General features: G+C 49.3%; 1 protein-coding gene and 1 non-coding gene across 4 annotated transcripts in view; both read left to right on the forward strand.

The window, feature by feature from the left end:
* KREMEN1 (kringle containing transmembrane protein 1) overlaps positions 1-23,909 on the forward strand; it is an 81,656-nt gene extending 57,747 nt beyond the window's left edge. The window contains exons 6-11 of one of the 3 annotated variants that reach the window (XM_054470222.2): positions 6,448-6,780; positions 7,730-7,939; positions 9,392-9,476; positions 11,064-11,220; positions 23,499-23,575; positions 23,753-23,909. In XM_054470222.2, the coding sequence (XP_054326197.1) occupies positions 6,448-6,780; positions 7,730-7,939; positions 9,392-9,476; positions 11,064-11,220; positions 23,499-23,575; positions 23,753-23,798 (908 nt within the window). In that variant the 3' untranslated portion in view covers positions 23,799-23,909. Of the gene's footprint in view, positions 1-6,447; positions 6,781-7,729; positions 7,940-9,391; positions 9,477-11,063; positions 15,947-23,498; positions 23,576-23,752 lie in introns of those variants that run through there. The other 2 variants (XM_063663060.1, XM_054470223.2) reach the window with 2 other exon arrangements.
* LOC129023741 (U6 spliceosomal RNA) lies at positions 3,096-3,202 on the forward strand. Its single transcript, XR_008496890.2, has one exon. It is a non-coding gene; the product is annotated as a U6 spliceosomal RNA (small nuclear RNA).
* Positions 23,910-25,701: the final 1,792 nt, after the last annotated feature.

Raw genomic sequence — 25,701 nt, forward strand, 5'->3', positions numbered from 1 at the left:
GGACTGTGTTAGCAATTGCATTTCATAGACTCTAAGATGCCTCAATTCTGAGGTGCAACATTATTTTATACACCATTAAGGGAAAAAAATATTTTCAGTTTAACAATGACATGCATTGACTAAAAGATATATCCCAGTTTAAAAGATTAAAGTGTATCCCTTAGAGTTGATGAAATATGGTACCAGCCTTCTTTCTTGGGTGCCAAGAAAGAGTAGAACCTTTCCATCCTGAGTGGAATCTGATTCATGGCTGGGACCCATTTGGCTGAGTTTTGTTTCCTGAGACACGCCCATTATCATTCCTGTCTGGAAGTGGAGCACTCATCTGGGGTTCAGGGAAGCTGCCTGTCCTGACTAGTGCCTGAGGCTTCTTCCCAAAGTAATGGACTCAGCTAGTATCGAGGAGGAGCAGGAAGGTTGAAGAGAATCACAGAAGGCAGGACACCGGCCCCCTGCCATGGAGGGCTTGCCCAGGTCTATCCTGGGCCCTCCACTCACCCAGATTGTATATGTTGGGCTAATCTCTCCTTCAAAAAAATAAGGTCTTGACTACTATATTTCAAGTTTCCTGTTGGATTATCACTGAATTTTAATAATCCATCATAAAGATCATCTGTTTGTTCTCAAAATTGCTGAATTAAATATGCTGTCAGCATGGAATCCAAAGTTTTAGGTTTAAGGTCTGCCCTTGCTATTGAAAAATACCAGTTTCAGTTGGATACTTTATTCTTTTCAAATAATGGTAAAAATAGAATACCCAACACTTACTGAGTTTATACTGTGTGTCACATCTTACACCGAACACTTCATAAGCATTACTCCTGCTAATTCTCATGACCCCATGAGAGAGAAACTATTATCATTTTCATTTTATAGATTAATAAACTGAGATATACAGAGGTTTAGTAACCTGCTCAAATTCATAGTTAGTACACGGTGAAGTCAGGATTAGAACCCAGAAGTCTTTCTTCAAAGCTTGATTTTTTCTTAAATTAGGTTTTAATTTTAGGTATAATGTACATAAAGTAAAAATCACCCTTTCAGTTGTATACTTCAGTAGGATTTGACAAATATATAAGCAATCGAGATTAGGACTTTTTTTTTTTTTTTTAATCACCTCACAAGTTCCCTTCTGCTCCTTTGTGGTCAGTTCCCTTCCCCAACCCAACTCCTCAGCAACAACTGATCTGTATATAGTTTTGTGTTTTGCAGACTATTATATAAATGGAATCACAGTATTTAACCATTTGTGTCTGGCTTCTTTCACTCAGAATAATGCTTTTTTTTTGTTTTTGTTTTTGTTTTTGAGACGGAGTTTCGCTCTTGTTGCCCAGTCTAGAGTGCAATGGCACTATCTTGGCTCACAGCAACCTCCGCCTCCCTGGTTTAAGCCATTCTCCTGCCTCAGCCTCCGGAGTAGCTGGGATTACAGGCATGCACCACCACACCCAGCTAATTTTGTATTTCTAGTAGAGACGGGGTTTCTCCATGTTGGTCAGGCTGGTCTTGAACTCCGGACCTCAAATGATCCACCCGCCTTGTCCTCCCAAAGTGCTGGGATTACAAGAGTGAGCCACCATGCCCGGCCAGAATAATGCTTTATGATTCACCTATGTTGTTGCCTGTATCAGTAGTTTTTTTCCTTTTTATTGCTAAGAAGCGTTCCTTTGTACAGATGTATCGTAATCTGTTCATCTATTCACCAGTTGACAAACATTGGTCTGTCTATGATAAAGCTGTTGTAAACATCCAAGTACAGGTGCTTATGTGGACATATGTTGTCATTTCTCTTGGGTACCTACCTAGGAGTGGGATTGCAGGGTCATGTGCTAAGTGCATATTTAGCATTATAAGTCACTGCCAACTATTTTCCAAAGTGGATGTGCCATTTTGTATTCTGATCAACAATATGTAAGATTTTCATTTGCTCCCCTTTCTCTCCAGCTACAGATAACTTTTGTATGATGTTTTTAAAATGTGATCCATTCTAGTAGGTATGTAGTAGTATCTCATTGTGGTTTTAATTTGCATTTCTCTAATTACCAATGATATTGAACATCTTTTCATATTCTTATTTGCCATCTGGTATGTTCCTTTCCCCTAAAGAAATTCCTTTAGCATTTTCTCTAGTACAGGTTGACTGTCAATGGCTTCTTTCAGCTTTTGTTTGAAAAAGCTTTATTTCACCTTCATTTTTTAGAGTAATTTTTTCTGGGTATTGATTTCTGTGCTGATAGCTTTTTTCTTTCAGTACTTCAAAGATGTTGCTCCATATTCTTGTGACTTGTATGGTTTTTAGAGATATCTGCTCTATCTTTATTCCCCTGTATGTAATCTTTTCCTCTTCCTTCCCTGCCTTCAAGATTTTATCTTTGATTTTGGTTTTCAACTTTTTTTTTTTTTTTTTTGGAGACAGGGTCTTACTCTGTCACCCGGGCTAGAGTGCAGTAGTGCAGTCATGGCCCACTGCAGCCTCGACCCCCTGGGCTCAAGCAATCCTCCTGCCTTAGCCTCCTGAGTAGCTGGGACTATGGGCATGCGCCACCGTACCTAGCTAAGTTTTTAATTTTGTGTAGAGACAGGGTCTCACTATGTTACCCAGACTGATCTTGAACTCCTGGGCTCAAGCAATCCTCCTGCCTTGACCTCCCAAAGTGCTGGGATTACAGGCATGAGCCACCACGCCCAGACTGGTTTTCAACATTTAACTATGATGTGTCTAGGTGTGTCTTGTGTGGTTTTTTTTGCTTTTGTTTTTGTTTTTAATTTTTTTGTTTGTTTGCTTGGGTTTGCTGAGATTCTTGGATCTGTAGTTTGTCACCTTTTATTGATTTTGGAACATTTTTCACCATTATCTCTTCAAACATTTCTTCTGCTCCATTCTTTTTTTCTTCTTTTGGCACTCCAATTACACGTATGTTAGACTGAGCATATGCTATTGTCCTGCAGCTGTTGGGTACTCTGTTCTCTTTGTTTCACTTTGTTTTCCCCTTTGTTTCATTTGGGGGTAATTTCTATTGACCTGTCTTCAAGTTTATTGATTCTTTCCTCAGCTGTGTCTAGTATCCTGATAAGCCCATCAAAGGAATTCTTCAGTGCTTGCTTCAGCAGCACATTTACTAAAATTGGAACAAAACAGAGTAGATTAGCATAGCCTCTGTGCAAGGATGACGTGCAAATTCATGAAGCATTCTATAATTAAAAAAAATTCATCTCCGATATTGTTTGATTTCCAGTAGATTTTTTTTTTTAAGAGACAAGGTCTCACTCTGCCACCTAGGCTGGAGTGCAGTGGTGCAATCATAGCTCTCTGCAGCCTTGACCTCCTGGGCTCAAGTGATCCTCCTGCTTCAGAATTCCGAGTAGCTGGGACTACAGGCACACACCACCATGCCTGGCTAATTTTAAAATTTTTGTAGAGATGGAGTCTCACTGTGTTCCTCAGGCTGGTTTTGAACTCCTAGCCTCGAGAGATCCTCCTCCCGTGGCCTCTCAAGTATTGGGACTACAGGCATGAGCCACCATGCCTCGCCTCCAGTAGATTATTTACTGTATTCATCGTGTAGTCTCTGTCTGATAGTTCTAGCATCTGGGTCATCATTGAGTCTAGTTCTGTAGATTGTTTTACCTCTTAACAATGTCTTTCCCCCCTCCCACCCTTGCTTTTATATGTGTGTTGTAATTTTTTATTGAATGCCGTACACTATGTATAGAAGAACACTAGGGGCTGAGATAGTGTTTACACCTGGGCAGATCTGCATAGTGTAGGGACTGAGCCAGTCTATCAGAAGTTGAGCTGGGTTGTTTCTATCACTACCCTCAATGCATATCAGGCTTTAAATTCCTCCAGTGACGGGCTGCTATCAGCTTGTGCTTAGTGTGGAGCCTAGGGTACCCATGAGTTTTCCTCAGTAGTCCTGTTCCATCCTCAGCTTTGAGGAGTTCCCACATGCCTGTGCCACAGAGGGGCTCTTTCTCCACCCTCTTTCCCTCCCTCAGTGGTAGGCTATGGCTGCTTGTTACCTGGCTCTACTCACGGTGAGGTCATGGGGGTAGTTCTTGGTTCTCCTGCCCTGTCCTCAGTCTTAGACAGGATGTGAAAAGGCCACCAGCCTGAGGTCTTTTCAGCATTCCCACACCTTCTTCTCTCCCTGGCAGCCAAACACTGCCTTGCGTCTGTGGTGGATCTTGGGGAAAAGAATTTCTTGCCCTCCCTCCAGGAGTAGTAGAGCTCTGCTTTGCATTGGCTGCAGGATCCTGGGCTCAAGAGGGCTTGAGGCAATCAGGGACCAATGGCTTTTGCTTCTGCTCTTCCCCCAGAAGCAGTGAATCTTCACCTGGTTACTTTGACAGGAAGGAGAATTTCAAGGAGGCTGAAATTTGGGTTTGTGAAATGGTGTTTGGTGTAGACTTTTCTAGTCAAATCAGGTCTACTCCCTCCCCTAGAGGCAAACAGATTTTACTTCTGTCCGTTTTCAGTGGCCCTGGGAGTAACAGGATTTGCTTCCCCTCTCCCAGCTGCCGAAGGCTTTTACTTTCTTAGAGAGGAGAGTCCCCTCCTGCAAGTGCAAAGAGAAGGAAGTGGGCAGTATTCCATGCCTGTCCCCCAGTGGCAGCCTGTCACCTCCTGCACACTCGTGCCATTCAGGGGGACTGTGGTCTGCTGGCCAACCCGAGTCACTTGTGAAAGCACTGAGTGGAGGTCTGTGCAGAAAAGCTCGCAAGTGAGTGCAAAATGCCCATTGTGTCTGGGACTCCCAGTTGCCCTAAGCTGAGACACTAGCCCACTCTCAGCCTTTAAGAGTTTGTTAAAATTTTAGTGCTTTCTTGTTACTTCTCGGGTGGTCACTTCTTCCTCCTGTGTTCTCTCAAAGATGAAACTGTTTGTGTGGCCTGACTCTCCTTGATGGGGCTTTGATTTTGTAGAATTAAGTTCCCCTGGTTGTCACGAGACCTCAGCTGAGTTTTAAGCTTTTTCTCATTGTTAGGATAGAAGCAGCATTCACTTGTTGTTGTTGTGAGACAGTCTCACTCTGTTGCCCAGGCTGGAGTGCAGTAGCGTGATCTCGGCTCACTGCAACCTCCGCCTCCTGGGTTCAAGCAATTCTCCTGTCTCAGCCTCCCTAGTAACTGGGACTATAGTCACACACCACCACGCCCAGCTAATTTTTGTATTTTTAGTAGAGACGGGGTTTCACCATATTGGTCAGGCTGGTCTTTATCTCCTGACCTCAGGTGATCCACCTGCCTCAGCCTCCCAAAGTGCTGGGATTACAGGCGTGAGCCACCGCGCCCGGACTGCTTGTTGTTTTCTACATCCTAAAGGGAACCAGAACTCCCCAAAAGCCTGCTTTTTAAATCCTAGCCCTGGCCAGGCGCGGTGGCGCATGCCTATAATCCCAGCACTTTGGGAGGCCGAGACGGGCGGATCACGAGGTCAGGAGATCGAGACCATCCTGGCTAACACGGTGAAACCCCGTCTCTACTAAAAATACAAAACAAAGTTAGCCAGCCTGGTGGTGGGCACCTGTAGTCCCAGCTACTCGGATGGCTGAGGCAGGAGAATGGCGTGAACCCAGGAGAAGGAGGGTGCAGTGAGCCGAGATCACGCCACTGCACTCCAGCCTGGGGAACAGAGGGAGACTCCGTCTCAAAAAAAAAAAAAAAAAAAAAAAAAAAAATCCTAGCCCTACATTCCCTCCCAAGGAGTTTCAGTTCTAAGATCTTGTTTACATTTCACCATGTAAGACAGGAAATCACTGCATCCCCTTTCTAGAACATGCCTATCAAAAACAGGAGTCCAGAGAAATCAAATGTGCTCAGTACAGGGTGCTCAGAATCTAGCATGTTTCCTCACTGCAGAAAGTCATTTCTTGTGCTGCAGTTTCCCTGCTTGAAAACATGGTCCCTCATGGGAGCGTTGCAAGGGTACTGGGGACACACGAGCAGCTGTAAAGCCCTTCTCTTTTGACGACTTTACCTCATCGGGTGGCTTCCCTGCAGAGCGGCCTGAGTGGTTCATGTGCTTTGTCTCATGTGCCGTCACACATTCCCGTGATACAGGAGCAGGTGGTGCTCTCTCCAGCCTTGAAACTGAGAGAAGCAAGAGGCCCGCGAGTAAAGTGCAGCCCCTGCCATCACTTGGCCCTGCCAGTCCCAAGTCCAGACTCTCTGACTCCAGCCCGGCCCCAACCTAGGCCACACCACTGTGCTGTGTGCTAATTCTAAGCTCTCTGGGGGGACAACATCTCCACAGTCATTTGTCGAGAGTCTCAGCGATTCATTTTGTGACTTGATCCTGAAACATAAGACTGTCAGGTTTTACAGACAGAAACAATGTCCTAAATGGGATCCTGCTCGTTAGGAAGGCTTTAGTGCCTTGGTGTTGGAAGCGCACCTGTGGCAGAGGCCCAGACTGAGGGCGTGGTGTCTTTTTCTCTCCTACAGCTCTCGTCGGCGCCTGCGGTGGGAACTACTCAGCCATGTCTTCTGTGGTCTATTCCCCTGACTTCCCTGACACCTATGCCACGGGGAGGGTCTGCTACTGGACCATCCGGGTTCCGGGGGCCTCCCACATCCACTTCAGCTTCCCCCTATTTGACATCAGGGACTCGGCGGACATGGTGGAGCTTCTGGATGGCTACACCCACCGTGTCCTAGCCCGCTTCCACGGGAGGAGCCGCCCACCTCTGTCCTTCAATGTCTCTCTGGACTTCGTCATCTTGTATTTCTTCTCTGATCGCATCAATCAGGCCCAGGGATTTGCTGTTTTATACCAAGGTAAGACATCTTTGCCTCCTTGGGGGTTCTTCAGGGCCCACGCGCCTTGGGCTTCTCTTCTTCACCCTTGTGACTTGGGCAGTTCTTGCGGGGCAGATTGGGCCTCAGGAACTACTGACTCAACTTGCAGTTCACCCCGAGCCTGTGGCTCCTTCCCTACCCCCATTTCATAACTCATTTGTGTTTCATGAGACAGAAAAGAGGTGAAAACCTGTCAATTTGGCTATTTTAGTAGGTCTAATGACAGTTTTCATGGGAGGGTTAAAAGAATTTAAAAAAACAGAATAACTAGAAGGAACAGCTGAGATTGGGACAATTGGAAGGTTCTCAAAAGGTCATCTGGTCTGTCCTCCTTCCTCTAAACATCCTAGCTAATTCCAAAAGACTGGCATGCCATCTTCAAACCCTGCTAAGATGGAGCCACACTCTCTGCCTCTGTAATGTGAGCATATGTGTGCTGAGCGCATCTCTTTGCCAGGACACAAGAAACACAGGTGTTTGAGACTTTGTGTTTGTCCTGGATAGCAAACCTCAAGAAGAGTTAAGGTAGTGTGTGCTCCAGGAGACCCATGGGAAGAGGTCCCCTCTGCAGGTGGGACAGTCTTGAGGAACAGGTAGCATTTGGATCAATAGGAAAAAAGAGAACCTTCCAGGGATAGGGAGCCATAGCTGCCAAGTGCAGGGGCAGAGAAGCTGTAAACCATGCCCAGGTGTCTGAGATGAGACTAGCCACATTCTGTGAAGTTGACAGGTTCATCCTTCTGCCTCCTAAAGGGTGACAGCCTGACAGGTTCTGTTTTGGGGCTGGTGGGACCCACCTATGGAAGGAATTGCACCCAGAATTGAATCAGAGAAGAAGGCCTTTTTTTCATAACTCGTGCTGTCCTCCCGCACAGCTCTTTGTTGTCTCCATAGCCCTGTACCCAGTTAATTGCTTTTTCTCTTCCAGCCGTCAAGGAAGAACTGCCACAGGAGAGGCCTGCTGTCAACCAGACGGTGGTCGAGGTGATCACAGAGCAGGCCAACCTCAGTGTCAGCGCTGCCCGGTCCTCCAAAGTCCTCTATGTCATCACCACCAGCCCCAGCCACCCACCTCAGACTGTCCCAGGTAGCAATTCCTGGGTGCCACCCATGGGGGCTGGAAGCCACAGAGTTGAAGGTAGCGCTCTTGACAGTTATAAAAACAAAAGCACTTGGGTGTTTCTTATTCAGAGGCAGGTTGGGATACTGGCTCTGTGACCTATAGTCTGAGCTGGCTTTTGAGGGAAATTTTCTTATTAGCTTGGTTCCTTAGTCCTGAGGGAAAAGTGCGCACCTCCAAAAATTAGGCAAGTGTGCCTTTTGTACATTGTGACTAATCAGCTAATCCCATATTTTCCCACATTGAGATTATCTTTCTAGAGCCCCACATTGAAACTCCCTAAATCCATTGGCATTTGCAAGAACTCCATTCATTCACTCACTGACTCATTCATTCAAAAGATATATAAGTGCTTCAGTGGTGCCAGGCACTGTTCTAGGTACTGGATTATAGAGTGAACCAAACACAACCCCTGCCCTTCTGTGGTGTATAAATGAGAGGAGAAAGATAGAAAGCAAAATAAAAATCAGATAATGATAAGCGCTATGAAGAAAAGTCATGCAGGGCCAGGTGCAGTGGCTCATGCCTGTAACCCCAGGACTTTGGGAGGCCGAGGCAGGAAGATTGCTTGAGGCCAGGAGTTCGAGACTAGCCTGAGCAACATAGGGAGACCCTTTCTCTACAAAAAATAAAAAAATTATCTGGGTGTGGTGGTGCACACGTGTGGTCCCAGCTACTTAGGAGGCTGAGGTGGGAGGATTGCTTGAGCCCAGGAGTTCAAGAATGCAGTGAGCTATGATTGCACCATTACACTCCAACCTGGCTGACAGAATAAGACCTTGTCTCAAAAAGAAAAGAAAAGAATAGAAAAATTAGCTGGGCATAGTGACACCTGCCTATAGTCTCAGCTACTTGGGAGGCTGAGGCAGGAGGATTGCTTCAGCCCAGGAGCTTGAGGATGCAGTGAGCCAAGGAAGTGATGCCCTTATGAGCTGGTAGAACTAGAAAGTATCCTCAGTGGTGACCTAGCCTGGAGGCTTTCAAATTGCCCTGGGCCCCTGCAGGACCCACCATAGAAGGTCAGGGAGAAGGGCCTGTCCAGCACTTCCTGTGCATCATTAGGCTGTGGTTCTCATAGGTAGCATCTCATAGGTCACACATCTCATTCCTCGGATGACGAAACTGAGGCCCAAAGAGTTTACATAACTCCATCTGTGGTTACACAGTGGTCCCAGTGGCAGAGACAAAATGCATGTCATCCCTTTAGATTCTGAGTCCAATAGACTTTGGATCATCCTGCCTGCCTCACCCTGAGAGTGACTTGTAGAACAAAGGGAAATATTCAGAACACCTTGGGCCCCATGCTTAGCCTGGGTCAGCTGCTCCCGAGGCTGGGTTTGCTGGCTGCCCTCCCACACCGGCCTGCAGGGAGCCCCTCAGCCAGACTTACTCACTTGGGTATTCCAGCCGATCTCCTTTCAAAAACCAACCATAAACAAGTCTGGTAAGCTCTGTCTTTTGCACTTGCAGGATGGACAGTCTACGGTCTGGCAACTCTCCTCATCCTCACAGTCACAGCCATTGTAGCAAAGATACTTCTGCACATCACATTCAAGTGAGTACAAGAGGGAGCTGCCCGATTCCAGGAAAGGGAAGGCTCAGAGTTCATTTTCTATGATGCTTCATTTGTCTGGTTACAACTGTAGAAAGCACGATTCCAAAGCCCTCAGTCCTAGGGAACAGAAGGCAGCAGACATTCCCCCTTCTTTGTAGAGTGAAATGTACAACTGGACAAGTCTCATTAAGGTTTCAGGGATTTTGTTTGCTCTGTGTCCAAGGCATACAATTTCAAGGAGGATTGCAACATTCCTGGCTTAAAAAGCAAATGTGCTAGTCCCTTACGGAGATCTTTATGCAAGACTGAAGACAGCTAGGACGATGCCATGCATACTTCCTGATGCCTTCTAGAAATTGAGAAACATCCTTAGGAAGAGAATTCTCACATTTTATTAACTATTGCTTAGTAGTTATTTTAAAACAGTTATTGAAGACACTTATGGAAGCTTTATCATTCAATTCTGACCAATTTGGGTTAAAATATATTTCCTTCCCTTATTTTGCTACTCAAGTCTAACAGTTCCACCTTCCAGGAAAGGGGCGATTGTTCATGCTACTAATGTTTGTGTAGTTAGAGGGGAGCTCGTTCTAATTTTTCCTAGACCCCTACTCTGTCTTTCCGGTGGTTTCTACTACAGGCTCTTCTCATTTCACAGCCTCCTTGAAAATTTATGTATGTCCACTAAAAGCTGTCTTTTTCCTGACCATCTCACTGCCCTCTGCTACAGACTTCTTATACATTAAATGCGAGCTCTTCCATTGCCTCGTGAAGGCTGCCTTTGGCCACATTGGAACCCCTTTACATAGACACCTCCACCCTACACTTGAAATTTTTAGTGGAAATAATGTCCTCGTGTGTGTGTGTGTGTGTGTGTGTCTGTGTGTCTGTGTCTGCATGTGTGTATGTGTGTGTGTGTGTGTGTATGTGTCTGTGTCTGTGTGTGTGTGTATGTGTGTTTTAAAGTCACAATTCACATGTTCTGGGGAAGCCTCTCAGGCTCAGTCCTGACCACATCCCCTGTGGCAGCAAGAGAGCCCGATGCTTCCTATAGAGTCCAGCATCTGACAGCATGGCTGAGGCCCTAAAGTGCATGCCTAACTCTCCTCTGACATCAGCTGCAGCTTCCCTGCCAGGCAGCCGTGGGGGCTGAACAGAGTCCAGGCCAGCACCGGAGGCTAGACGGGTCTCTGCTTGAAGCAGAGAAGTTTTGTGTTTATCTTGTTTTAGCTAGGTGGGCTTCCAGGTAAATGGCATTTGAAGACAGTTCTTTTATTTAAAATAAAAGAATTTGAAAATCCATAATCTCTCAGGCTGGGCTTTTCCCGATTTGAAGAATTCTGCTAGTTAGAAAGTTCTTTGTTATTCTGATGCAGATGCTGCCCTGCTGCACTTGGCCTCAGCCCCTGACGCCCACAGGCCACATTTCAGCTGCACGCTAGTCCTTCAGATCTTTAGAGGTGGCTGTGAGGTCCTTCCCAAGACCTTGCCCCACCCCATTTCATAGATACAGTATCTCGTGAGATGGTAGGCTGTTTGGAGTGCGTTGTTCTAATCTATTGGAAAAAATATTTATCTGCTTGACAGATCCCATCGTGTTCCTGCTTCAGGGGACCTTAGGGATTGTCATCAACCAGGGACTTCCGGGGAAATCTGGAGCATTTTTTACAAGCCTTCCACTTCAATTTCCATCTTTAAGAAGAAACTCAAGGGTCAGAGTCAACAAGATGACCGCAATCCCCTTGTGAGTGACTAAAAACCCCACTGTGCCTAGGACTCGAGGTCCCTCTTTGCGCTCAAGGCTGCCGTGGTCAGCCTCTCCTGTGGTTCTTCTCAGACTCTTCCCCTCCTCTCCCTCTGCCTCGGCCTCTTCGGGGACACCCTCCTCCTACAGACTAGGAAGACGCGCCCTGCTGCCAGGGCAGGCAGAGCCTGGATTCCTCCTGCTTCATCAGTTGCACTTAGGAGAGAGACTCAAAGCCCTGGGGCCCGGGTCTCTCTGCATCTCTCTCTGATCTAGCTAGCAGTGGGGGTGTCAGGACAGTGAGGCTGAGATGACAGAGGTGGTCATGGCTGGCACAGGGCTCAGGTACATTCTAGATGGCTGTCAGGTGGTGGGTAGGTTTAGTTACATTGAATTTTTTTTGCTTCTTCTCTATTTTTGTTCACACACAAATCAGTTTCTCCTGGTCTTTATGGCTTGGAACAGGGCCAGACAGGGAGAACTCTTAGGTACTCTTGGGAGTTGGTCTGGTCCCATACAAGTGCGGACTCCTGGACATTAGCGAAGTGTAAAGACGGCGGTGTCTGTGCTGCCCCGGCAGCTTTGCTCTCCAGATGCTGGACTAGGGTGGGCCTCCTTCAGCCTGGAAGGGTCTGAGAATAAGATCTAGTGACCCCCATTTATATCAAACCTGATATCTTACACATGGGCTTCTTTCTAGATTCTTCTTTCCATAGCTCATGGAGCTACAGGGAAAGCTTTAAGAGCTTTGGTCATATAAAACATCCATTCAGCCAGGCGTGATGGCTTATGCCTGTAATCCCAGCACTTTGGGAGGCTGAGGTGGGCAGATCACCTGAGGTCAGGAGTTCGAGACCAGCCTGGCCAACATGGTGAAACCCCGTCTCTACTAAAAGTATAAAAATTAGTCAGGTGTGGTGGCAGGCGCCTGTAATCCCAGCTACTCAGAAGGCTGAGACAGAAGAACAGCTTGAACCCAGGAGGCTGAGGTTGCAGTGAGCCGAGATTGCACCACTGCACTCCAGCCTGGGTGACAAGAGTGAGACTCTGTCTCAAAAAAACAAAACACAAATAAACAAAAAAAAATCCATTCATTTACTCATGCAATAAATTCTCCTGCAAGCTTTTATGGGCACTCAGTAAGTACTCAGGATTGGATTTATCAGCCTTGCCACTGAGCAGCTCATGGTCCTATGGAACCTGAGCCAGGCCTCAGTCTGTCCATGATTGGCTCAGCTAACTCTCAGTTCAGAGTGGAGAGTATCAATCTTGTGTTTTTGCCCTTAGGCAGCAGTATATGAGACATGGGGCCTGTGGTCCTTCCTTCTGGTATCCCCCGTGTTAAAAGATAAAAAACACCCCAAGGGCTGGGCGCGGTGGCTCACGCCTGTAATCCCAGCACTTTGGGAGGCTGAGGCAGGCGGATCACGAGGTCAGGTGATCGAAACCATCCTGGCTAAGACGGTGAAACCCCGTCTCTACTAAAAATACAAAAAATTAGCCGGGCATGGTGGCGGGCGCCTGTAGTCCCAGCTACTCAGGAGGCTGAGGCAGGAGAATGGCGTGAACCCGGGAGGCGGAGCTTGCAGTGAGCAGAGATCACGCCACTGCACTCCAGCCTGGGTGACAGTGCGAGACTCCGTCTCAAAAAAAAAAAAAAAAACACCCCAAGGGCCATCCGTGCTCTCTGCCCCTCCTGTGGGGACCAAGTGGGGTTAGGAATGGCTCAGTGGGGAAGGAGAGCACTCTTGTCCCCAGTCCCATGCCACCCTGTCCCTTAGATAGGGAGGTGGGCTGCAGAGATTGGTGCCAGGAGAGGGTGGGTTTGGGAATTGGAGCTCCTCCAAGGAGCTCCTCCTAAGATTGAGTGCTGCAGCTGTAGTGGCTGCTGGTTGGGAGAGTAAGTGCCATCACTAATTTAAAAGTCCTTGCCATCTGGAAGCAGGCTTTGTCAACAGCAGCTGAGAAAAGCAGCCTGTGCCTCTGCTGGCCATGCCTAGGCCCTCGTCAGAGCGTGCCTCTCCACAAGGCACTCGGGCCTGGGTGATTGTTGCGCCTCTGGCTTTGGTGCTTCCTCTTTGCAGCACTTTGCCTACCTCCCCCAAGCCCTGAGCCACTGCCTGCTGGGGCTCCTACTGAGGTTCTGGAAACACTCTGCACCTGCCGCCCCTGGGAGGAAAGAGGGCCACACAGGAAGTGTCTGCAGGGAGAGGTGACACTCGGCAGCCTGAGTTCAGGAGAGGTGCTTGGAGCTTCAGGCAGAGGGGCCTTCAGAGGAGGGAAATGGAGCAATGTGTCACAGGCAGGCAGGGGCAGGACTGCCACCCCAGGCCCCGTGGGAGGCCTGCTGAGGGCACAGAGCTGCTCGGAGCAGCCTTCATGCTTTGATCTGGAAAGAGCAGCTGTCCGCAGGCCTCTGTCTCCAAGAGGCCTGTCACACAGGAGGACCGCTGGAAACATACCAACACGTGCAGTCTCCCCTCCAAGCTATTCATGCTGTTTGTGGAATCTCTCTCAAACACAAGTGTCAGGTGTGTGTCGTCCCAACGGGTCCTGTGCTGTGAATAGATCCATGTGCAGCACAAAGGGAATGTGGCACGTGGCCCCAGGAAGAGTTCACCCGGCCAGGGGGCAGTTGTTCAGTTGCCTGGGGCTGACACTGACCACTGGCCTCTGGGGTGTCCTGCAGCCCAAATGCCCACCTTGCCCTCCTCACATCTCAGTCAGGGGAGGCCATGCCCAAGCCAATGTGCTGTCGGAGCCTGCAGTGGGGGCAGCGCTTCCTCGGAGGGCCTGGGAGGTGCTGGGGATGCCCCAGAGCTTCCCTTCCTGCCTGGCCCTGGCATGGCCCAGCGCCTCTAGGATCAACTTACGATCCGTGGAGCAGCCCCGGGAAACCCAAACCTGGCTCAGGACAGCGTATGGGCAGGAGGGCTGTAAATCATCCCAGGCTAAGCCTCCATGGGCACTGGCTCCTGCCGCAGCCTGGCTATGGGCTCAGTTAGAACCAGGTAGAAAGTCAGCGACACCCCACAGAAGGCCACTGCGGCTAAGTAAACACCTGAGAAAGAAACTGCTCCAGAAGAGATGACGTGGGCTTCCAGGAGCATGGAGGAGGTGGCACTTGAACTTTTAGGAAACTCCTTAGATGAGATAAAGTGGGGGTTGGAGGTGGCGAGAAGAGGGTAACCCTGGGAAAGTCAGCGTCAGAACCCATGGCAGAAGACTGTGGGAGAGGCAGGGGAGGGGTTTTGGGGACCACTGTGGACGAAGCTCTGAAAGCACCCTGGCCAAAGCCTCTCCTGAGGTGACAGAGCGTGGGAGGAGGCTGCACTGGGCCTGCGTGCCATCCTTACCCCTGTTCCCCGCTGGCGCCAGGCCCTGCCTTCTTGGTACATGTGCCAACAGGAGAGCCCTCACCAGCCGATCTTGTCACTCTCCGTGGTGACAGCGCCTTGGCCAGCTGTGGCCCCTAGTTTCTAGCAGCGTTTCTCAGTGTCCTTGGCACTTCTGAGAAGGCAGGCGGGAGGCACACGGTGCCCTGTTCCTCCCCGTTTGTCCAGTTGCTTGCAAAGCAGAGAATGAGTAGGAATGAACCCGAGTGCCTTCACCCGCCCTGTCCCCCATGTCAGGACAGGCTTGAGGCCCCTCTGGGCGTGAGCGAGGAAACCAGGCTGCTCTAACTTCTGAAGAGTGGGCTCTGGCTCAAGACTCCAATCAGCCAGAAGCCCACGGAGATCAAAGCACTAGCAAGTTCAGCTGTCCTGGCCCTCGGGCAGAACCCACGGGCGTGCCTGGGTGCGGCTCCACCCACATGCCCCACTGTCAGCCCAGGCAGGAGCCTTCCTGGCCGGGCTCAGGATCTGCCTGCAGCCCAGCCAGGCCATCACCCAGCCCCGATGCATCCTGGCACTGCACGCTTACTCTTCACAAGCACTTATACGCAGATGGCCTCCGAGACCCTGCCTCCCTGGTCTGCTGAGGCCAGGCCAGGTCTCCCACGGAGCCGGGCAGCTCCCCACCCCACCACCTGGCACCGTTAGGTTTCAGATCTCCTGCGTGGTGTTTGATGTCGGCTTTTGTTCCTACCTTGGGAGTTTGGATTGTTTCCTCTGGTGTCTTTGTTTACCTTCCTCACTGTTCTACCTCCTGGCCAGGTCTCAGCTTAGCTTCCCTGGTGTGGGGTGTTTTTCAAGCCTTCCAGCCACAGCTGTCTCCCCTCAGGCTGGATGGCTCAGGGGTGACAGGGCTTCACCCTCTGCCTGCAGACCCCTGGTGGGCACATCTCACAGTCTTCCGTCTTGCTGAGTTGGGTATGGAGGCAGAAGGGGGGTGTGGAGGAAAGTCAGAGGGAAATCTGCTTCAGAAAGAAAGGGTCTTTAGACACGAAGACTGGAGGCCCTTCCCCACCCGCACCGGAGCTGCCATTGTGGGGCTCATGCACGTCAAGACCTTCCCACATCCAAACTCAGCTTCCAGCAGGGATTTTGATTTTGGATGACAAGGCTTTATTTGTAAATATGCTCTTAATATGCAACTTTGAGAATAAAATAGAAACATCATGTATTTTAAAATATAAGATGAAGTGTGACGCACTGTATACAATTTAATATATATTTTTAGGACTTTGTTATTTAAGAAAATGGAATGTAATGGTACTTTTACAAAGAGAAAAAATGTTATTTTTACTTTGTGGAAAAAATAAATATTCTCATTGTTGTAGAAAGAGTGATGGGCCCTACGCTGTCATTTCGATGGGAGTTCCCCAGAGACCGTGGGATGAGCAGAGGGTGTCTGTGGTGGGATTCTTACCTTCCCTCGGGCGCCAGTCCTCGCCTTTTGCTTGCTTTTTCCTAGTAGCGCCTCCAAATTTCTTCCAGTCTTGTCATGGCTTTGACCCACAGCTGACCTTCAGCTGGTAAGATCTGAAAGATTAGGTACTCCAAAACCATTGCATTGCAGCCCACATCCAAGGAGGGTGAGGGCAGAGCACAGGGCTCTGCATCAGAGAGATCTGGGCTCGAGCCGGCCTAGATCCAGGCCCTCGACTCCTCAGCCTCAGCTTCCCCATCTGAAAAGGGTAATGGAATCTATTCCTCAGGAGGCTGTGGAGGCTCTGTTTTGACAAAATGCATCTAAAGTGCTTATGTAATTATTATCCCAGGTGGAACTGACCTTGCCTCTCAGAGCAACCAGTTCTTCCTCTCCACCCCCTTCTTGCCCCACCCTTTCCTTCTTAGGAAGGAAAGAAGCTAACAGAAGCTCCATGTATGAGCTGCCCACTCTGCGCCAGGCACACTGTGCACATCCTACAACTCTTCGCCATGGGTACCACTTTCCCTCTTTGGCAGATGAGACAGCTGAGGCATGGAGAGGCTGTGGGGGACAGTAGCTGGGAGCACAGCCCTGGAGTCAGCCCTCCAGGATTCAGTTTCCTCCATTCATTCTCTGTGAGGCCAGTGAGGGTAAAACAGGGAGCCTTTGAAGGGTTTCGGCGGAGGAGTGACATCAGATTCCCAGTTTAGAAAGCTTTCCTCCTTGCATCTGGGAAAACAGATCCGAGCGGGGTAAGACCGAGGGCAAGGAAACCAGTCGGGAGACTCTACAGGCCCAGCCAGGAGATGCTGAGGGCATGCCTGGGCCCCCAAGCCAGTGCTGTGGAGAGAGATGCTGACTGCACTCCCAGGGCAGGGGCACGTGCATGGGGCTGGGTAGCTCAGGCTCACATCCCAGTTCCACCGTTCACCATGTGACCTGGGGTGAGTAACACGGCCCTGTGTGCCTGTTTTCTCACCTGTCAAATGGAGACAGTTATAGTACCTGCCTTTGTGAGGCATTGGGCTGTATGAATTATTATTACCTGCAGTATGTTTTCCATCAAAGGTAGATGTTCCTTTCATTCTAGAATAGAGGTGGGGGTTAAGAATGAGGAGGTGTCTGGGATGGTGCTCCGGTACCTGACATGGGTGCCTGAGTGGAGAGAGGGGCCATTCTTCAACATAAGGAATGTAAAAGGCGCCAGGTGTGAGAGGAAACCTGATGAGTTCCTTTTGGGCTAAGTTCACTGCAGTCCCTGTGGGACACTGAGGCAGAGCTGTCCGGCAGGCATTGGACAGACAGCCTGAGCACCCCACAAGGAGCACAGGGCTCTGCACAGCACAGCTGGCATCCTCAGGGTGAGTGTTGGGGCCACCCCTCAGAAGGCTATGGGAGACAGTGTCCTGGGATCCACTGAGACAGTGAGGGAGTGCCTGGCAGGACCAGGGTGGGCAGGGGTAGGACAGGAGACAAGGACTCCCTTGGAAGCCAAAGAACCTATTGGCAAAGCTTTTTTTTTTTTGGAGACGGAGTTTTGCTCGTCGCCCAGGATGGAGTACGGCAGTGCAATCTCTGCTCACTGCAACCTCCACCTCCTGGGTTCAAGTGATTCTCCTGCCTCAGCCTCCCAGAGTAGCTGGAATTACAGGTGCCCGCCACCATGCCCAGCTAATTTTTGTATTTTTAGTAGAGATGGGGTTTCACCATGTTGGCCAGGCTGGTCTCAAACTCCTGACCTCAGGTGATCCGCCCACCTCGGCCTCCCAAAGTGCTGGGATTACAGGTGTGAGCCAACGCGCCTGGCAAGCAAAGCTTCTAACCTGACCAGCACACACAGACTGCTCATGCTTTGAGTCCCAGTTCCAGATTCTCAGGAGACAGCTTGGCCAGGTGAAGTCTCCCTCATCCAGCCAGTTTTTGCTAGGATAGTGTTCTCTGAGAAAAGAGGGCACAGGCCAGTCCAGCTAAAGAATATTACCACCGGAGATGTGGCTCTCGGTGGGATGCATTTGACCACTTGCCTGGGAATCCCTATGTGCTCTGTTAAATTGCAGGTTCCCGGGCCCCACCCCAGACCTACCACATCAGAATCCCTGGAAGCATTGCCTCGACATGGAGTCCACGCCCTTCACTTCACCACTGTCCCCTCCCTGGCTAACTTCTGCCTCCACCCTGCAGCCAGCCCCCATGCTGCCGCGGCTGGTGCAACATAATGGCATCTTTTTTTTTTTTTTTTTTTTTTTTTGAGACGGAGTCTCGCTCTGTCTTCAGGCTGGAGTACAGTGGTGCTGTCTTGGCTCACTGCAACCTCCGCCTCCTGGGTTCAAACGATTCTCCTGCCTCAGCCTTCCGAGTAGCTGGGACTACAGGTGCTTGCCACCACGCCCAGCTAATTTTTGTATTTTTAGTAGAGACGGGGTTTCACCATGTTGGCCAGGATGGTCTCGATCTCTTGACCTGGTGATCCGCCCACCTCACCCTCCCAAAGTGCTGGGATTACAGGCGTGAGCCACCACTCCCGGCCCGTGATGGCCCCTTTAAAGATCAGCTTCACTTGACTGTTTATCTTCACTGGGCTTTCCTTCTCTCTCCTAGAAGCTCTTTCCTTCCATGAAGGAAAATATTTTTAATGGCAGGAAATGGCTGGTGGAAAACAAACGAGGTGGCCTTGCTGGTGAATTTCTTAGGGACAAATTACACTGCAACAGAAAAATAAAATAAATGCAGCCAGAATGTGCAACTGTCCCACCTGAAGAACCCCTTTGGGATTATGGGACAATGAGGCCAGGATGAGACCCTCAAACCCATTTGAGTAGATTCTTGGGACCACTGACCTTGCCCTGTGTTCTCCTGAACCTGAGAGATGCAGATATTGGAGAATCCACCACCCGGGAGCCAGCACCAGGGCAGCACCAGCCCCATCCTTTGTCAGGCAGTCAAAGGCTCTTCTTCCTGTGAAGGGGAACGGAGCTGGACAAGGGTGACCTTGTCTCCAGGCTTGGAAGTCACATGACCATCTTCTTTCCCCTCTGGGCCATGTGTGCCTGAAACTGCAGACAGTCTCTGGGACTCAGAGAACTGGGAAGCTTTTGTTCCTCTGTGGTGAGGTCGGGTCCTGATGGGGGATTGTTTTTGCTCAGCTGAAAGGGACACTTTAGGGATAGAATATTTCAACCTTAAGAAGCAGCAACATTTGCTTGTAGCTGGAAGTCTTCATTTCTGGTCTCCAGCTGTTGTCTGGAGCCACCAGGCCTCCGCTGAATGGGCCTATGCCCAGCAACTGGGGGCGGGCAGTGCCTGCCGGACTGAACATGAACCAGTCTGTGCAGGACTCCCATCTCCAGGACAGCCTGGCTGCAAGGATACCCTGTCCACTCCTGGTGGTGGTTGCTGGGCTTTGGAATAAACCCGTTAGCTCTGGGTGACTGAGCTGGGAAAAGGGGCTCCACAAGAAGCGTTTTAGGGGGAAAGTAGACCCAAGCTTGAGCTCCAGAGTAACCCCTCTGGGAGAAACACCAAACACTCGGAAACAGCCAGGGCTTTTGCAATAGCAAAGCTGCAGATCCCATCTATTTCCGTCTTAATAGCATTGTCTCTGTTCAAATGAGGTCAATGAACTTTTAAAAACTTCGCTGAGGGTCGTGCTTCTTTGCACATTGATCATGTGAATGTTTAGTGGACTTGCCTTAGTTGCTGGTACCAAAGATAAAGATTAAGGGTCCTCAAGGGGTATTCAGACCTCAAATTCAGCCAAACACAGGGGCAGCTTTTCCTGGGTCTGAGTGAGCTGAGGAAAGCACTTTTGAATGTGCAAGGACAATAAGATTAATAACCACTACCATCTCTGCAGTACCTACTGTGTACCAGACGCTGTGCCAAGTGACCAACAGACATTACCGAATTCATCTTTGCCGCAACCCAACAAGGAAACTGAGGGTCAGAGAAGGGGTCCAGCCAGGGGCCGCCAAGGTTCGGACTCAGCCTGGGACCACTGGCTCCAAAGCTAGGGGTCCTCACTCCTGTTGAGCTGCAGGTCCCTCCAACACAGGCAGTGGGTGGGCCCCCAAATAGCTCATCTTCAAGGATATGGCCTCCAGAAAGGCCAGGGAAAGTGTTGATCGATTTTCCTGGGTCAAGGAAGGATCAAACCTACACTTCTTTACCAATTTGATGACATAAACCCCTTTGAGAACCAGGGGTTGGATGGAGCCTCTCCCTGCAAAAAAGACCCCATCTGCCAAACTGCAGGGGTCCAGAGACCCCCTGCCCCCTGAAACCCTTCCATGGACCTCAGGTTTAGAATCTCTCCATTAAGCCATGAGCATGATTATTTGAAAGTTAAAATGAGGCCAGAAGGGATAATAGTAACAGTCATAATAATACGAATAACAGGATACATTTTACTGACCACCTGTTGTCAGGCATTTATGCCAGGTGTCGGCAAACATTTTCTGTAAAAGGCTAAATACTAAACATTTTAGACTTTGCAAGCCATACAGTCTCAGATCCATTGACCAGAACCACAGGCCAGCCACTGGGACCCTCGATGACTCCAACAAGCCCTGGAGCCATCCAGGCAACTCTATGAGGAGAGGGGGGATGAGGGGCCACCAAGCTCCCCTTGTTATTAGCCACAGACAATATGTAAACAAATGGTTCACGCTTGTGTTCCCATAAAACTTCACGGACACCAAAACCTGAAGTTTATATAATGTTCATGTGTCAGGAAATGCTACAAAATGCTATTCTTTTGATTTTTTCCCCCCAAAATTAAAAAGTGTAAAAACCAGCCAGGCATGATGTCTCATGCCTGTAATCCCAGCACTTTGGGAGGCTGAGGTGGGTGGATCACTTGAGGTCAGGAGTTTGAGACTAGCCTGGCCAACATGGTGAAACCCTGTCTCTACTAAAAATATAAAAATTACCCAGGTATGGTAGCACGTGCCTGTAATCCCAGCTACTCGGGAGTCTGAGGCAGGAGAATCGCTTGAACCGGGGAGGTGGAGGTTGCCGTGAGCCGAGATTGTGCCATTGCACTCCAGCCTGGGAGACAGAGCAAGACTCTGTCTTACAAAAAAAAAAAAAAAAAAAAAAAAAAAAAAAAGCACAGGAGTCAGGATTTGAGCCCACTCCCAAGCCTGTTTGCTTTCCTAAGAGACAAGATGGGTGCATTTAAATCGTGGAGGAAGAAAAGGTGACAGTGAAGCAGGAAGGAAGACCCAGGAGCAAGGGCAGTCCCCTGGGCCCTGGGAATATCAGGCAGAGAGGCTCCATCCTCCTGCAGTCTTTGCTGAATGGTCTGCACTGCAGGGGAGGGCGGCTGGTTTCCTGAGCCATCCCTCCAACCCCCTGCAAGTGGCTCCAAGGACAGAGGCTCCAGATCCAGGACAGCTGGTGGCCTTCACATTGTTTTGCATCTCCCAGGTTCTCTTAATTATAACCAATTTGCCATCCTCAGCAATTCCTTGTTCCCCTCTGCTAATACCCATGAGTTGGAACCATCAGCCGAACTCCCAGCCAAACGGGCTAAAATCACTTCCCTTTCCCATGTAGGGAGTCCTCCAGTCTCTTAGAAACTCGCCTTTCTTCTCAGTCCTGTGAGACAGGCGAGCCCTGCCCTTCTGTGAGCTGACTTACTGGGCTGGGATCTGCCCTAGCGGGAGACAGAATCTGCTCAACTTTCTCCAGCTCCTCCCCGCCCCTTGCACCCCCCTCTCTCCCCCCAACCCCTCCTGCTGACTCTTGGGGCTCTGGCACACTGCCTGCCAAGCACAACCTTTCCTTTTTTTCTCTCTCTAAAGACAGGGTCTCACTCTGTCGCCCAGGCTGGAGAGCAGTGGCACTGTCACAGGGTAAACTCCAAAACTGGGATTCAGCCTGGGAGGCCTCATGGGTTCCTGGCTTGAAGCAGGAAGGAACTCAAGAGTGAGCTGACAGTGAAGTGAAAGCAAGTCTATTAAGAAAGTAAAGGAATAAAGGAAGGCTACTCCATAGGCAGAGCAGTGGCATGGGCTGCTTGACTGAGTAGACTTACAGTTATTTCTTGATTATATACTAAACAAGAGATGGATTATTCATGAGTTTTGTGGGAAAGGAGTGGGGAGTTCCTGGAACTGAGGGTTCCTTCCCTTTTTAGACCATATAGGGTAAACTCCACATATTGCTATGGCATTCATAAACTGTCATGGCCCTGGTGGGAGTGCCTTTTCACATGCTAATGAATTATAATTAGCATATAATGACCAGTGACGACAACCAGAGGTCACTTTCATTGCCATGTTGGTTTTGGCGGGTTTTGTCCGGCTTCTTCACTGCATCTCATTTTATCAGTGGGGTCTTTGTGACCCGTATCTTGTGAAACCAGTCCTGCTGACCTCCTGTCTCATCCTGTGACTAAGAATGCCCGACCTCCTTAGAATGCAGCCCAGCTGGTCTCAGCCTCATTTTATCCAGCCCCTATTCAAGATGGAGTCGCTCTGGTTCCATTGCCTCTGACAGCACAATCATAGCTCATTGCAGCCTCACTCTCCTGGGTTTGAATAATCCTTCCATCTCAGCTTCCTGAGTAGCTGGGACCACAGGCGTGGGCTGCTACGTCCAGCTGATTTTTTTTTTTTTTAATTATTGTAGAGACAGGGTCTCACTATGTTGCCCAGGTTAGTCTTGAACTCCTGGGCTCAAGTGATCCTCTTGTCTTGGCCTCCCAAAGTGCTGAGATTACAGGCACCAGCCACCATGCCTGGCTCCTTTATAACCTCCATTTATTCATCTAGAAAATAGGTACAGGCTGGGCGCGGTGGCTCACGCCTATAATCCTAGCACTTTCGGAGGCCAAGGCGGGCGGATCACCTGAGGTCAGGAATTTGAGACCAGCCTGGACAACATGTTGAAACCCCCTCTCTACTAAAGATACAAAAAATTAGCCTGGCGTGGTGACGGGCACCTGTAATCCCAGCTACTCCAGGAGGCTGAGGCAGGAGAATCGCTTGAACCTGGGAGGCGGAGGTTGCAGTGGGCTGAGATCGCGCCATTGCACTCCAGCCTGGGTAACAGGGTGAGACTTCATCTCAAAAAAAAAAAAAAAAAAAAAAAAGAAAGAAAGAAAGAAAAGAGATACAGCAGTAGTTTCTCATAGGGTTGTTGTGAAGATTAAATGAAATAAGAAAGGTACAATATTTAGCTCAGTGACTGGCCTGTGAGTCCTCAACAAATTTTAACGATTTTTATCAGTAAACTAAGAGGACCACCAGGAGCAGGGGGGACCTCAGATGTGCCCTGCCTTTCAGTTCAGATTGAGAACCGTATTTATCAAACTCCAAGTTTACAATGCACAAAGTAGGGGCAGTTCCCTCCTTAGAGAATAATTCCTGACTTGGATCCTTCAAGTAGCTGGTTTTCCCCAAGACCTTCAGTATGTGACCTCATTTAATAAAAGTATCTACTGACCTTCACTTTCTTAGGGACCTAGCTGTTGGGTGAAAATACCGTTTTCTGCCGACTCCCTGCCTGCAGTGGATTTCCTTATCTGTTGCTTCAGGTAAGGGAACAAATGCAGAATTTGAATGTCCTCATAGTTCCCCCAATGCTGCAGGTGGACAAATAGGCTAAGGCCCCTGGGCCCAGATGGCAAAGGTAAGAAGCTGCCCGCCCGCCCAGCTCCCGCTGCGGCAGAACCCCCAGCCGCCGCCTCCTGCCGACCTCGCCTTTCCTGCAGGAGCCGTCCCGGCGCAGGCTTGCTCACCAGCGCCGCCCCGTGGTAAGACCGCAGATCTGCGGAAGAAGGCCAGCCCTGAGCAGCAACTGCACTCAAGCCCTCCCATTACAGTTACACGGATTTTTTGCCCAGCGCAGTGATGCGTGCCTGTAATCCCAGCTACTCTGGAGGCTGAGGGGAAGGATGCCTTGAGCCCAGCAGTTCAGAATCAGCTTGGGCAAAATTGCGAGAGAAAAGGAAAAAGAAAAAAATAATGTCACAGGTTTCCTGACTCTAAACCTGGACATTAGCCCAGGTCTCACTCTCACCAAGCCCTCTAAAGAACTCATTCCGTCAGATAAGTGATCAGATGAATTATTCTACCTCCATACTATGAAATCGTATGTCACCATTGAAATTAATGTGGTGTAAATCTCCAAAGGCAATGAAAAAAAAAAAGAACAAATTAATGTAGTGCCTCTACATACACTGTATCAGAATATCTTACATGAAAAAAGTCAAAGAACAAAGCATAAGTGTAATTTTTTTTTTTGGCCAAATTTTAAAAAGAGGGAGGGAAATATATGTATGTGTATACAAAGGCACCAGCAAAACCCTGCAAGGTCTGTGCCTAACTCTTATCGTGGTCACCTTTGGAAAAGGAAGGGAGGAAGACGGGGAGGCCAGGGGCAGTTGCTCATGCCTGTAATCCCAGCACTTTGGGAGGCCAAGGTAAGTGGATCTCTTGAGCCCAGAAGTTCGAGACCAGCCTGGGCAACATGGCAAAACCCAGTGTCTACAAAAAATATAAAAATTAGCCAAGCATGGTGGTGTGTGCCTGTAGTCCTAGGTACTCAGGAGGCTGAAGTGGGAGAATCACTTGAGCCTGGGAGGTCTAGGCTGCAGTGAGCCATGATCACACCATTGCACTCCAGCCTGGGCAACAGAGTGAAACCCTGTCTCCAAAAAAAAAGGAAAAGAGAAGATGAGGACACTTAGATTTTCACATTTTATTTGATATATTTATACGTGGCTTGAATCTCTTACATTCATGCATTACATGTGCAAGTTTGAAAATAAAGTGCAGGTGGATTATTTTAAAATTTGGAGGCTGGGCACAGTGGCTCACACCTGTAATCCCAGCACTTTGAGAGGCCAAGGCAGGCGGATCACCTGAGGTCAGGGGTTTGAGATCAGCCTGGTCAACATGGTGAAACCCTGTCTCTACTAAAAATATAAAAATTAGCTGGGTGTGGTGGCGAGTGCCTGTAATCCCAGCTACTCAAGAGGCTGAGGCAGGAGAATCACTTGAACCCGGGAAGCGGAGGTTGCAGTGAGCTGAGAGGTTGCCACTGCATTCCAGCCTGGGCAACAAGAGCGAAACTCCATCTCAAAAAAAAAAAAATTTGGAAAGCACATAAAAAGAACAACATAAGTCTCTCTCACTGTCACACTGCTCAGTAGAAGCACTGTTAAACGGCTGGTGCGTGTGTTTCCAGCACACACTAGGAGCACTGAGGAACACTGCTTCCCCTGCTTGCCCCCAAGAGGGGGCCTGGCCAATGCCCTGGACTAGACATCTATTCTGCTGCCCAGCATCACCCACGCCACTGCCCTGCCCCACCCTGAGCCACTCCTGGAGACACCTCCCAGTGCAGGGAGTCTCCCAGAAGCTTTGGGCCCGCAGAATGCTCAGCTCCCAAGCCAAAATGTCCTTCTCTTTGTTAACTACAAAATAAACATCTCCAGGCCCCCTGGGCCACTTGCAGTACAAATGTTTATGCCTTTGGAAAGAGACAAAAAGAGAAAGACTCTTGCAATTTCTCCCTGAGCCAATGGGTGCCAAGATGGTAATTAACCCTCAGCAACCAGGGCATCTGATCTTCCGCCAGCCGGTCTGCAGCAGGTTGTGGGAGTGATTGATTGGGCCTGTGCTAGAACTTGGTGATTGGTGGGCCTTCCAGGCCTTG

The sequence above is a fragment of the Pongo pygmaeus genome, chromosome 23, assembly GCF_028885625.2.
Source record: "Pongo pygmaeus isolate AG05252 chromosome 23, NHGRI_mPonPyg2-v2.0_pri, whole genome shotgun sequence".
In the NCBI taxonomy this organism is placed as follows: Eukaryota; Metazoa; Chordata; class Mammalia; order Primates; family Hominidae; genus Pongo; species Pongo pygmaeus.